Genomic DNA, 13,072 nt, shown 5'->3' with positions numbered 1-13,072 from the left:
GTTTCACCGAGTTTGGGGCATCACTTCCTGTAAAGTTTGGATTCTGTAACAAAGTCAGTTCACATTTAAAAACCCTGTTAATTTGGGGGAAATGGTACAATCATTTTAGGCATTTTTTTCTCGGTTTTGGGGAAAATCACTTACTTTGTGTACATGTCGGAGCACTCTGGGCTCCATTCTTGTACATAAGGGAGTGCAAAACAGTGACAGCAATGAACAAAAGTATCACGATAACAGTAAGGCAGCACTTTGTTGTGAGAAACACACGAAAGCTGCCACGCTGCATAATAATGGCAAAAGGTGCTGCCTCCTTCCTTCCCTCCCTCCCTCCTTCCCTCCCTCCCTCCCTCCCTCCCTCCCTCCCTCCCTCCCTCCCTCCCTCCAGCAAACACCCCCGCGCCAGCCAATTTTTAGTGATCCTGCGTAAAGCAAAAGGCCTTTTTATCTTCAGCGGGAGCATTTCTAATACAGCACACTTACCTAGCCTGGTGAACTTTTTCCATCTTATTCCGTCCGCTCTGCAAAAATGGAGCTCACAAGATTTTCTCCTCAAAATATTTATTGTGTGCAAATTAATTGGTATTAAATGAATAATACTGACAAGGTGCTACTTCCACATAAGGCAAGGATTTCCTTGGTCATCTGGTAAGGATGTGCCCTATTTTCCACATGACCTCTTTGGCCGTCATTGACGATACCAGACGTCTGAATGGAGGGGGGGGGGGGGGGGGCGTGGTCTAATAACAGTAATTGATCTCCTCGTTGGCCAGCATAATGGCGCTCCTGCATGGGATGTACACCTGCGGGGAAAGAAGAAAACCTAATTTTTTAACATTTCTTTTACAAACCCCGCCCCCACGTGGCCGTACATACCCGCATGGAATGGGAGCGCCCGTTGAAAGGCTCCGCCTCTGTGAAGAAGTCGGTGTGGTGGTCCAGCCGTCCGTGGCCTCCGTACTGCGCCTCGTCGGAATCCAGCTGGATTTTGTACCTGGCGGGCGGGCGGGCGTTAAGGAAGGGAAAAAAACATCCAGTCGGAATTTGTCCGTCTTTCACGTGAAGGACGATTGGAGAGAGATGACGGCATGAAGATGCCACCGCCGCCACGCACTTATCAGCCCGTCTAAAAGCAATTGGCGGCTTGAATGTCATCCGAAAGGACTTTTCTTTTTTTTTTTTGCCAGGCTTGGAGTGCGCTCCACTCTGGAATGCGTTCCACTTTGACGGATTCTTCAAACGCACACAGAAAATATCACGCTCGGAGGGCCCAAATGGCTTCAACACGGCCATCTTGGGGCTGAATTTTGGCAAAGGATACTTTCCGGGGGCCTCCACGGCGACCTTGTAGTCCCTGAAGCTTTTGTTGGGGTGGAAGTTGAAGACAAAGACCACGTTGGCCCGGTCAAAGACGATGACTTTGTCGTCCTGGTGTTTGGCGCTTATGAAGGCCTGCGGGTGGGTTAGGGGCGGGGCAAGCGCGCTGTCAGTCAGTAAGCCAGCCAGCCAGCCAGCCAGCCATCCGTGGCGCCCTCCCTACGCGTTACGCTTCCTTACCGGCGGCGCCGCCAGCCAGCCGTACTTGTCCTCCGCTCGGTTCATGTCGCGGTCGAAGGCGTGAAGCTGACGGTAGCGCAGGTCCGCGGCGTCCGCCAGGTGGAACTGCCGCCGGGCGTAGTGGTAGCTCTGCCCGTTGCCCTCCCGGGGGAAATCCAGCCACTCCGGGTGACCAAACTCGTTCCCTGCGCTCACGGGCAACAATATCAATATAATATATAACAATATAACCCATTTACAAATTGAAATCATGGCTTGAATTTGTACTTGAAAGTTGATCGATCACGCTAGCACGCACAAGAACAATTAGGGCGCCGTGACGTCATGACGAGGCTTGGTGTCGTCGGGTGGCTGTCTCGTTAGCGCTCAAAGGCGGACGCGCGTCAGACGCCGACGCTCCACCCTCCCTCCCTCGGTAATTAGCGCTGCCATCGCCGCGATCAATGTGTTTACTGCGCGAGGCATTTTGGGTCCGGAAGAGGGACGGGGGGGGCCGTTCCAGAGAAAAAGAAAAGAAATCGATCAAGGCCCCTTGGAATTACCCACGGAAAATCAACAAGGAAAAGTTGCACTAGCCAGGGACATGTTCAGAATACCGCCACCACAAAAAGACAACCGTTTGCTGACATCCTGCCTTCCCACTTGAAACCCATTGGACGGCTAGCGCTAGCCACCATGGCTACGCTAAGTGCTAGCGGCGCCTGTAAAATCCCTTGGAGCCAAACGCTCTTTTAACGGAACCAGGAACGCCTTTGAAAAGCGGGATGCCGGCGTTACGTCGCCGACGCTTGATTATGGCCAGGGAAAAAAAATGCCTCAAAAGGTCAAAGTCGTTAGCCGCCTGCCATCATCACTCCCGATTTGCCGTACCTTGCAAAGGCTTCGGGATAAAAAGGTTAAAAACATCTTTTTTCTTTTAATGTCAAGTCAATTAACGTTTGATTTTTTCGCAAAACGGAATCGAGTTGATTTGGAATCCGTGCGGCAGAGGTCACGGGGTCAGAGGGCGGGGCTCTTTACCCATGGAGATCTCCATGCTCCAGCGGACGGGCGGGGGACGCTTAGCAACGGCAGAAATATCTTTAAAGCAGTCGGGGGGAAAATGACAAATTAATATCGACGACATTTTGTAGGAAAAGATGCATCCTGCCGGCGCGGGGCGCTAAAACGCCGAGCCCGGCACCGGCTGGACCCCGCGGGCGTGCGGGGAGAACAAGGTCAACGCGCGACATCTTTAATTAATCTTTCATGTCTTTAGCGGCGGGGCGCCGGGGCCCACCTACGGATTGGAAGCGCGCCGTAAAATAGCCATCAAATAGCCATCAAATAGCGCGGCGCTAATCTGCCAGCCGCTTCCTGACGGCATTGGAGCGGCCAAAAAGCCTATTTGGAGATATGACGCTGGGATTTGTCATTGATTCAAGTTTGCCTCCCGCCACAGTCAAAGAAAAACACCGTCAAGACATCAAAGTCGTCGTCCCCCCCCCACGGGATCTTGGCAAAATAGTCCGACGGCGCCCGCCGGCCGGAGATGAATGAACCCACGCTGGCCGCCGGATGAAAAACAAGCGCGCGCCGTTCCACAGGGCCACGGAAACGATTGGCCGCGGGAAGCCCGAGACGTCGACGGAATAATCGGCGTTAGCGGCCACGGAAGGCGTGGGGCGTCTCATTTCTTTCCAGTGGGACGAGCGGCGAGGGCGACAGCGTCCGATACCTTTGGTCCAAGTTAACGAAGGAAGTGACGACCAAACCCTCGTAGCTAGGGACCAGTTAGCCTACAGTTAGCCTAGCGTGCGTGCATGTTTTTGGGTTAGGGTTAGGGTTTGCGCCGGCAAAAAAACAGATGATGACTCACCCATGAAGTTGAGGTAAGCTTCGCCACCCAAGGCGTGCGTGAGGAGGCGGATCATCTTGTGCAATTGCACGCCGCGATCGATGACGGGGGTGACGGGATCCGCCGTGCTCATGTTGGTGTACATCTCTCGGTCCATCAGCCAGAAGGCCAACGTCTTATCGCCCACCAGCGCCTGCCGAGACCGGTCCGGGGACGCCGTCCACCTATGTCCCTTTGCACGGCGGCGGGCGGCGCCCTCGGGTTTCCCCACCCACCTGGTCGTGACTCTCGGCGTAGGCGATGCTCTTTTCCCCGTAGCGGCGGTTGGTCAGCGTGTGGACGATGTTGCCCACGTCCCACTCCTCGTCCTTCAACTCTTTCAGGATCTGAAATCAGGTCAAAACCGGTTGATTCCTTTCATCGACGTCCCATCAAAAAGGGATCGGGGGCCCGTTTGATCGGACGTCTTTGTGATCAATAATGCCACTTTTGGCTAGCGTCACCGAAAAGATCCAGCCTAAACGATGGTTATTTGTCCAACATGAATCACACAAATGGGGGGGCCTATTATTAACGATGGGGCTTCCCGCACGGACCCGATCGGACCGTCCCGGGAGGGTTCGGCCGGCGTCGATATACGCCCACCCTCCGGCACGCACGCAGAGGTCAAAAGCAGATGGGGGCATAAACAGGCCATTTTGGAAGAGCGCCGCCGTCTAATTGAGAGCGCTTCCGCCGTCAACGACCGAAGGGAAAAAAAAGGATGTGTGTTTCCATTCAATTAAAATAAAGGGGCAGAAAGAGAAATGGGGCCCACTCCGAGGTCGTCCACAGAATACCATTGGTTCCGCGCCGCTAGTGCTCCAATTAGATCGCCCGTGTGGCCGGAGGGAAGGCCAAGGCTTAAGTGGTCGGACGGCGTCCGTCTCCGCCTCCTCTCGTTAGTGCTTTGCCGTGGGAATGGCTGGCTCCCAAAAGGCCGCCGGCTACTTTCCGTCCCGTTTGCCATCCGGGGCTTTCATGCGCAGATGGAAGGCACCTTGGCCGGCAACATTTCCCAATGACAAAGTCACCCTGACTTGGGAAATGCTACAAAATGGCTCATTTGGCCACTTTCAAATGGTTTGGAAAGCTCGTGCCATCAATGGCAAATTCGAAATATTGCATTTGCGCACGGACGCTCTCTACGAGTTTGTCAGTGGTGGTGGCGGCGGCTGAAGGACCCTCCAGCTCGCCTCTGCAGCCCAAAGTACCGCCGCTCAAGTACTTAATGGCCCACTGCGGAGAGACAATAAAAAAAAAAGACATTGTTTTCAAGCTTTAAAAGCCATGGTGGGGCTGGGACGCAACTGAAAAATGGATTTTCCTTGTTTCCCTTTTGAAATTGGTCCAAATATTTTCCCCCTTTTCATTTGAAAATACCCCCCGCCCCCACCCCACTGGTGACTCCTGTTCATTTGGACTCACTTCCTTCCTGCTGATTTCTGGGTCAAAACCAACAGGGGGTGACGCCCAAAGGCCCCCCAAATGAAGAGGAAAGGTCGTAAAAAGCCACATGAAAATCCTCCCAACTGAATGGGCGCCACCCAGCGAGTCTATTGAAATTCTCCCCGCACGTGCGGAAAGATCCGCCCGCCGACGGCGACCTTGGCGTAAAAGCGCCCGGCCGTTCCCGGCGGCTGGAAAATGGAAAAAGGAGGAGAGAAGGCGCCGTACGCACACGGGGGAACCTCGCCGCCAATTATCCGCCCAACGGCAAGGTCGCTGTCAATGAGCGGGTCAAACGTTTTTTTTTTTTTTTCTTTTCCCCTCCCGGCGTCGACAATGGCGTGTCGCTTCTGCCGCCACTCTTTTCTTTGAGGGGATAAATAATGAGCTTCTCCTTCGTTCGGCCCGGATTAAACATGAGAAAAAGAACTGCCCGCCGTCGCATTAATAAGCCAAGAGAAAAAGAAAGGAAGGAACAAAAGCTCCGCCCGCTGTCCATGACGGCGTCCCAAGTCAAAGGCCAATGATTTGAAAGAAGAGCAAATGGGCTTACCTGAATCCACTTATCGGGAATGGCCATGGCCAGACGGTAATCGAAACCCAGCCCGCCTTCTTCCACCGCCCTGCAGAGGGCGGGCATGCCCGACACGTCCTGCCATCGGGAAGCGGCAGCGAAGAAAGGTCATTGGACGTCTAGCGTGAGCCCAAAACCAAGAAGGGGAAGCCGGGAAGCCGGCCGGCGGGCGGCCTTACCTCGGCCACGGTGACGCAGTCGGGGTAGAGCGTGTGCAGGACGTGATTGGCCAGCATCAGGTAGACCAGCGAGTCTTCGTCCACCTGGAGGCCAAAGTACTCGCTGTAGTCGCCCGAGAAAGCCGCGGCTGAGGGGGCGGAGGGCGTGACGGCGTTGACGGTTGGCGGGCGGGGCTCACGTCGCGGGAGGCCGCCGGCGGCGTCTTACCGATCCCGTGGTGGTGGTACAGCATGGAGGTGACGCCGTCGAAGCGGAATCCGTCAAACTTGTACTCCTCCATCCACCAGCGCAAGTTGGACAGCAGGAAACGGAGGACTTCCCAGCTGCGTGTCGGAAGGGGACAAGGACCATTGGACATAAAAAAATTGGAGGCTATTCTGGCATAACCCTGACATGACACGCTCAAAGTGATATAGGTGACGGCAGGCCGGGTGGAGGCTCGCACCTGCCCCGCCGTCGTAAATAGACCAGGTGGTTAGCATTCATCACAGGAAACCCGATGACCGGGCGGGCGGCAAACAGATAAGCGGGCGAATGAAGTGCTGGCTCCGTCTGCGGCGTTAATGCGCCGGCAAACGCGCTTAGGCCGGCGTTAATAGAATCAACAAGCGCTAATGGAGTCATATTGCTAGGGCGAAACCTCCCTCCCTCCCTCCCTCCCTCCAACATCCATCCCATCATTCAAAATGTAACCCGCAAAAATCCCAAACTGCCTGGAGGCGCGGCCGAAGCCCCGACCCTTAAGGGGTCTCACCTGGAGTAGTCGAAGAGGCGGCTGTCCCACAGGGCGTGTTCCCCCCGGGGGGGCGCGTGGAAGAAGCACGAGTCGGTGCCGTCAAACTTGTTCAGGCCGTCTTCCGTGTTCTTGGAGGCGTGGCTGTGCACCACGTCCAGCAGCACGGACACGCCCATCGAGTGCGCCGTGTCGATCAGGCGCTTCAGCTCCTCGGGGGTGCCGTAGCGACTGAGGAGGGAAATGCACAGGAAGAGTGTTGATGGATTGAAAATGGAAGATTTTTTTCTCAACCTTTTTAGGACTATTTCTTTCAATGTCATTGAACTTGTATGATGACAATAAAGGCATTCAAATCCATTCATTTTCTGCACCTGCGCCCTAAAAGCAGTAGAATAAATGTACTATTTTACCCAGTTTATTACATTTGCTCGGTATGGACAAATCCACCAAATGGGACTGGATTGAAAAATCTGCTACGGGGACATCCCTAATCCTCATTGAGAGTCCGTCCAGCCGTCCTCGAGGCTACGGATCCCTTTGCCGCCGTCTGCCGCCGTTTGCCGCTCGCCGCTATTCCAGCGCTGAGCTTTTAAATGACAGCGCCAGATCAATCATGGGTGAAATGACACCATCGCTTCCACTCGGAGGGTGGGGTGGGGCTTAAGCCGCGATGGCGAGGCGGGGGAAGGAGGACGGCGGGCGGAGGGGTCTCTTACAGAAGATAAAGACTCCGACGAGCGGTGCTTTATCAGAGAGTCCCGCTCTCTGGATTAACTGGAAATGTGTTTACAGAGAGATTAGCAGCGAGGGTCAGGCACGCTCACCTTGATGGGACGCCCCAAAGCCATGGGGTGGGGAGGGGGGGTCCCCAGGAGAGGGTGCCCCTCCCTGGGAAACCACAGGTCACATCATCCGCCCCAATCATTTTAAATAAAGACCCCCCCCCCCGTGCCGACAGACGGCGGTCAAGAGACATTTGTTGTTGTGGTGGGAGGATCCAATGGGAAGTAAAGGAGGCCACAAAAGAAGGTATTTCGGGGCGCTCCTTTTGTAACCTGACATTTTGTAGCTAGAGGTAGAACTTACGTACTACCGCCGTTTGGATGCAAATTTCCGTACCTGGAAGCGGCAAAGAAGCTGGTGACTTGGTAGCCGAAGCTGGCGTAGTAGGCGTGCTCCATGACGGCCATCATTTGAATACAGTTGTAACCTGCCGGGGGGGGCGCACACATTGCCCATCCATTTCACAGCAGAGTGATTGGATCTTCCATTTTGGAGCTGTAAATGTTCTTTTCTCTCACTGACCCAAGTCTTTAATGCGAGGCAGCACGTTGTAGGTAAAGTTGTCGTACGACGCCACCTTGGGCTCGGGCGAGGCGATGCCCACGTGGGCCTCGTAGATCCTCAGCTGCGTGGCTTTCGTGGGCCGTGGGTGCACGTGCTGCCCAGCAACATTCAAGTCAATTAGGATCGAAGGACCACCTCCATGGGTCGATAAAAGAGAAGATATAGGCTCGCAAGGGACCGTCGGTCGGCTTACCACGTAAGGACGCGGGGGGTCCCAGTGAACCCAGTCGTAAACCACCGCCTTCTCCTCCTGGCTCACGTATTTTGCCCACGGCGAGATGCGGTACAGTCGCTCGCCGGTCTTGGTGTGAACCACCACCTGGTAGATACCATTTAAAAAACATTCAATCTTTCAGGGTGATATCATCCAAAATATATGACCACGTGAGCCATCTTTATTTCTTTTTGAACCCTGGTAACCTTGGAACTTTGAATGTATGACGTTGAGATGTTTTAGTAGGCAAAAACAGTCACACACACAGAGAAAAGAATCCATTGGAGAGCAGCGCCTTCCCCGCCGACTCGCTCTAATTCCGCCGACTCCTGCGCGCCACCTGAGCGGCGCCACCTGAGCCGCGCCTGAACCTACCTTGAGCTTACTGCCGTGCTCCACGGCGGGGGAGCCGTCACGCTTGGGCGGGACAAGAAGCTCCCACTTGCCAAAATCCTTCTTGCTGTACGGGTGGGAGAATTTATCCCAGCCATCTAACCAGCAAACACACAAACAGGAATCATTGTTTTTCCATCTGTGCACTTTCAATTCCACTGTCAATACAGACTGTTGTATTCCAACGTAGCGCAATATGTACCATTTGAAATGCCGCACACGCTACCGTCAATAAATCCAACAGAGACTTTGATTTTGGGTGAGCCGACCGAAAGTGAGCCGTCAATGACCCCAAAAGAAACGCCAGGAAGCCACGGCGCCCTAGGCGCATTTCTGAACGTCAACTTAAAGACTGACTTTCAAAGTGGGTGCGCGAAAAGGACTTTTGCAGACGCTCGTCAATTAGGAGTGATGAAATAAGACGGAGGCTTGTAAAATATTAAAGATGCACTCCCGCCTTAGCCCAAAGAAGACGCTCCCCGCCCACGTCTGGCCGGCTCGATATTTTCCACATTTGCCCATCCCGCCCGCAGGAAGGAAGCGGAAAGACGGCCCGGGCGTTTAAAGATCCCATCCATTTTGAGCGGGAACTGGCACTTACTGAAATCGCCAGTGAGGAAGAGGGCCTCCGCCGCCGGGACCCATTCCTTGAAGAAGAGTGCGTTGTCGGGCCGGCGCTGCACGCCAAAGTCCCGGTAGCTGCGGGTGAAGCGCTCCAAACCGCCCTCCGCCTCCTCCAGCTCCAAGAGCCGCTTCTGGAACAGCTCATACCTGCAAAAACGCCACACGTCATCCAATTGCAATGTTCCGTCAATGCCTCAAATACATATTTTGTCGCTCAAGGCGGCGTTTTCGAGTCCGCTGACATGATTTTACGGCCCTACGATGGGTGCAATGCCACTGTAAGCCTAGGTCTGTCCAGAACTTGTGTCTTTTCACCTTTTCTGCAAGGATACGCTGACTACTTTGTAATTTATCTCACTTAGTTTCTTGCGGCCAGCTGGTGTCCATATCAGCCCCCCCCCCCTCTCCCCGTACAGAAAGCCTCTCTGAGCCAGCTGAGTTAAGTGCACTTGCTTCCCTCCCCGTAGCGTCCGTGCCAAGCTTTGCAGCGGCCGCCTGCGACGCCCTTGGGCGACCCGACCATGGGCCGACAGAGCCGCCTTTCTTCAGTGGCTGCTAGGGCAATAACAAAAAATCGTTCAAAGAAAGCCAGTGATTTCCAGTCCAACCGCAAAACTGGAAAGTCACACGAAAGAATGACTTTTTGACTTTTACTATATTAGTCTATTTTTGTTATATTATTATTATTATTATTATTATTATTATTATTATTATTATTATATATATTTTTGTATTTAATTTCATTTCAGCGCGAAAAAAAAGTCAATGCAAGCGATTTACTTTCCCGGGCCGCAGAAAAGAGATCCGGATCCAATTCCCGGGCCGCCGCTTTGACACCCCTGCATTAAAGACTCAGCAGGTCAAGGTTGCGTACGGGTTATGGAATGCGCACACTCACGACTTGCCTCTGCAGTACACTACATCAAGTGGACAGGTTCCAAAACAGCTGGACTGGCCCTGTACTCATGTTGCATAACAAGAAGAGAGAACGTCCGAGCGACTAAGGTCACATCGACAACAGCTCATAAAAACAACACCTTGCTTCACCCAAAGGCCGCTTGCTTTAAACGCAGTCAAGAATCGCTTCACATTGGATAATGTCGTCGGAACGGCTATTGAGACATATTTTTGGTATGGTGCAAAAAAAGTTTTTTTTTTTTTAAGATAAAAGGTTCAAATACATTTCGCAAATCATGTGTAGATGTCAAATGTCATCTATACGCACCACTTGGATAAATCCCTCCGACCATATTATTTAAACAACTTTTCATTTAACAACTCTCCTAAACTAACTCAAAAGGGGGTATAAATCATTCAATATAAGCAATCATATACATTGAAAAGCATACTATCTGTCACATAACTCTTAGGTTTGACTACGAACGTGAAGGACAAACAGCAGGGCGCTGTTAGATGACGTCACAGCGACTTCTTTTAACAGTCGATGACGACACCTGTCTGGGTTAACATGTCTACGCATGCTCAGACCTCCAAACAGTCAAAATAGCGCGAATTTGCGTTTTTTTTATCTCTCGCGTTCTCTTTGCTAGACACACAATAAGTGATACATTTAGAAAATGTCGCCGTTTGAGCTCGAAAATAGCGAATAGGTGTCACAGTGTCAATAAAAGGTCACACGCAAGCACTGGGGAACTTGAACGCACTACAAACTTTGCTTTTTAGCTTGTGTTTGTGTGCTTAAGGGGTCCAAAGGTATACATGGTTGAGCAAGGCATTGACCTTAGCGCGTTATAGTCGGCACGTACGTATTCATCCTTCTTTTTTCCCCTTATAAGCACCATTCGGCGAATATTTACCTCCGGTTCAAGTCCTTCGTGTAGGGTTTGAGGTACGGGTCCATTTGGAGGAGGGTGTGGAACTCAGGAATGGTAACATTATCCCCGTGTTCCGCCATGGTGTCCGTCGTGAGAGCGAAGCAATCGAACACCGAGCCCCGCTCCTTCCTTCTGTCACCGTGTGGGAACAAAGAGCAGCTTTGCGCGTAGTGGCTAACTTTTGGTGGCGCAGGCGACAACTGGAAGTGCGCCAAAAGTGTGTTATTGTCGTCGTCCTATCACAAGAGGTGCTCGGCTCGTGTTTACCGCCGGAAAAAGCCGACTTGAATCGAACATAGCCGAATGCGACTGTCACGCCTGCCGAGCTTCCTCGTATGCTCAATCCACTTTGCCTAAATCTCAACCTATGACAGATATGGATTTATTTTTGTCCGGTAACAGCTACATTTTGGAAGCAGATTGAGAAACTTACCAAGCATCCGATAATTAACATATTTAAATATTTCATCTTTTCCTCATTTTTATTAAAACTGGAAAATAAATGAAAAAAAGACAAAATAGGCCAGAGTGCTTGCTAACCCTAAACCAATTTGATGCCCCAAATTCTACCCGCCATTGGCTGGCAACCTGTTTGGGGTTGTCAGTAGGCCGGGATGGGCTCCAGCACCCCCGCCACCCTCACAAGCAAAAGCTCATCTTCCACCAGCAACGGCGCCCGATGACTTATGGGGATGTGGTTTTAGCGGCAGAAGGCGCCATTAACCTTGCGGCCGCGTCCGGCGAATCTCTTCCCCAAATGAAGGAAACGCGCCGTTCGTCCTTGTCGTCCAAATGCGAGATTGGGAGCGGCGACCAGTGCGTCTTTGCCCAGAACCATCTGTTTGGAGTAGAAAAAGGCAGACGGGAGGGACGTCTGCCCCCGAAGGTTACGTCAATAGTTGTCACGCGCGCTGCCAGATAACAACACCTTTGCCAGGGGACGCTCAAAGTCCATTTGCTTTTGCACACCTCCACTTTCATGACCTTTCTTCGGGGCTTTTGTGGTGTAACAAAACACCTTCCAACGTCATTGCATTTCCTTCCTAAACTGGCCAACGGTATGCAGTATCTTTTTCAAGTGGAAAACATTTGGCTGGACTTTTACGTTTTGACCCAAAATGGCGTCCAACTTTTGGGGGCCTTGATTTGAAGGTCGCGCGCCACCGACTCCAAATGGAGACGTACGTCAAGGTCGGCGCCGAGACACCGTCCGGGCGCCGTCCGTCCCCGGGGGATTAAATGGGATCGGCGCGCTGAAATATTAGCGCTCATAATTCATGCGAAAGAGAAGTCGCCGTTTCCGCCGTTACCGCCGTTTGGGCCACCTAAGTGGAAAGGTTAACGCCGGCGGATGATGCTAATGAGAGGTGATAAGTTCACTTCTACTCTTCAATTTCAAGGGTGGATGAGTCGGCGACGGGCGCCCAGCGACCGGTCGCCGTCTAAGATGAGAGACATTAGGCGCCGCTTACACCCATGATGAAAAGCCGCGCTGGCGTGCGTCGCCGCCGCCGCCGCCGCCACTCGCGCTCTTAACGACGGCTGCGTGTCGCCGGCCCATGGCGAGACGCATCGAGACTAACGAGCGATGGCTCACACTCAATTTGTAGAAGCTCTCGTTGGAAATCAGAAAGGGATTGAACCTTTCACCTCATAATGGGAAGAGAAAAAAAATGACAAAAACAAATGATTTATAAAGATGGAGTTTTCAAAAATAATCTATTAGAAAGCCTCAAAGTAAATCTGTTGGAAAAACGTTAAGTGAACGCAATGAATTGCATAAAATTGCAGACGCAAACATTAGTTTGCGGGCCGCTTCGATTGGTCGCGGCAAAACGCCGGAAAGCTTTTCCTTTACACGCCATGACTTATTTACATGCATGTTAGTTGGCTTTGATGCTGGCCGGGCCCTTAATTGCGCGCACCTTACTCATCATCTTTCCTTGATCAAATTTTAATCGGCGCGTGAATAATGAATGGCTGCTGCGCCGTCAACTCGCCGGCGCAATTTCGCGCAAAATTTCGCGAAAAACAAAAAAAAAAACGCTTCATTCCATGCGCTTGTGATGCTAAACGAAAAAGGCGGCTAATGGAAGTGGCGGGTAAAGTGGTGGCGCCGCCGCCGACCGCGGCTCGCCTTCCTTTTTATTCCCGCCGCTCATTTACGGCCGCCGTCTTTTAGCCCAGAGTCGGCCTCATTAGGCGCTCTAAAAAGCCCAGGCCCGACCGGGGCGCTTAAAGTGGAGATGCCGGATGTCCGTCCATTGGTCCGTTCGTTTGTCCGTTTGTC

The 13,072-nt window shown here is 52.4% G+C and overlaps 1 protein-coding gene across 2 annotated transcripts; it reads right to left on the bottom strand.

The window, feature by feature from the left end:
- Positions 1–541: 541 nt before the first annotated feature.
- On the bottom strand, positions 542–11,778 carry gbe1b (glucan (1,4-alpha-), branching enzyme 1b). Of its 2 annotated transcripts, none has more exons than XM_077722181.1 (17): positions 11,507–11,778; positions 10,765–10,914; positions 8,925–9,094; positions 8,306–8,421; positions 7,910–8,035; positions 7,675–7,810; positions 7,489–7,579; positions 6,388–6,597; positions 5,841–5,956; positions 5,633–5,760; positions 5,433–5,531; positions 3,667–3,777; positions 3,413–3,584; positions 1,555–1,739; positions 1,319–1,449; positions 874–991; positions 542–800 (listed from the first exon to the last, which is right to left on the bottom strand). In XM_077722181.1, exons 1-17 carry the CDS (start codon positions 11,761–11,763, stop codon positions 738–740), a joined length of 2,379 nt encoding a protein of 792 aa, XP_077578307.1. In that variant the 5' UTR covers positions 11,764–11,778; the 3' UTR covers positions 542–737. The 2 variants fall into 2 exon arrangements, with proteins under 2 accessions (XP_077578307.1, XP_077578308.1); XM_077722182.1 differs by lacking the exon at positions 11,507–11,778 and adding an exon at positions 11,050–11,094 and having other exon boundaries at positions 603–800; positions 10,765–10,982.
- Positions 11,779–13,072: the final 1,294 nt, after the last annotated feature.

The sequence above is a fragment of the Stigmatopora nigra genome, chromosome 8 (assembly GCF_051989575.1).
Source record: "Stigmatopora nigra isolate UIUO_SnigA chromosome 8, RoL_Snig_1.1, whole genome shotgun sequence".
Classification (NCBI taxonomy): domain Eukaryota; kingdom Metazoa; phylum Chordata; class Actinopteri; order Syngnathiformes; family Syngnathidae; genus Stigmatopora; species Stigmatopora nigra.
Note: the sequence above shows the minus strand (reverse complement) of the source record. Positions and strands in the feature narration are given on the sequence as shown.

What these genes read in the sequence shown, in the direction of transcription:
- gbe1b (XM_077722181.1), bottom strand. Translation starts at nt 11,763, where the DNA reads ATGAAAGTGGAGGTGTGCAAAAGCAAATGGACTTTGAGCGTCCCCTGG. An exon ending in GCCGTGGAGGCCCCCGGAAA is followed by an intron (nt 992 to 1,318) that starts GTATCCTTTGCC and finishes CCCGCCCGCCAG; the next exon opens with GTACAAAATCCAGCTGGATT. An exon ending in GGCGCTCCCATTCCATGCGG is followed by an intron (nt 801 to 873) that starts GTATGTACGGCC and finishes CTTTCCCCGCAG; the next exon opens with GTGTACATCCCATGCAGGAG.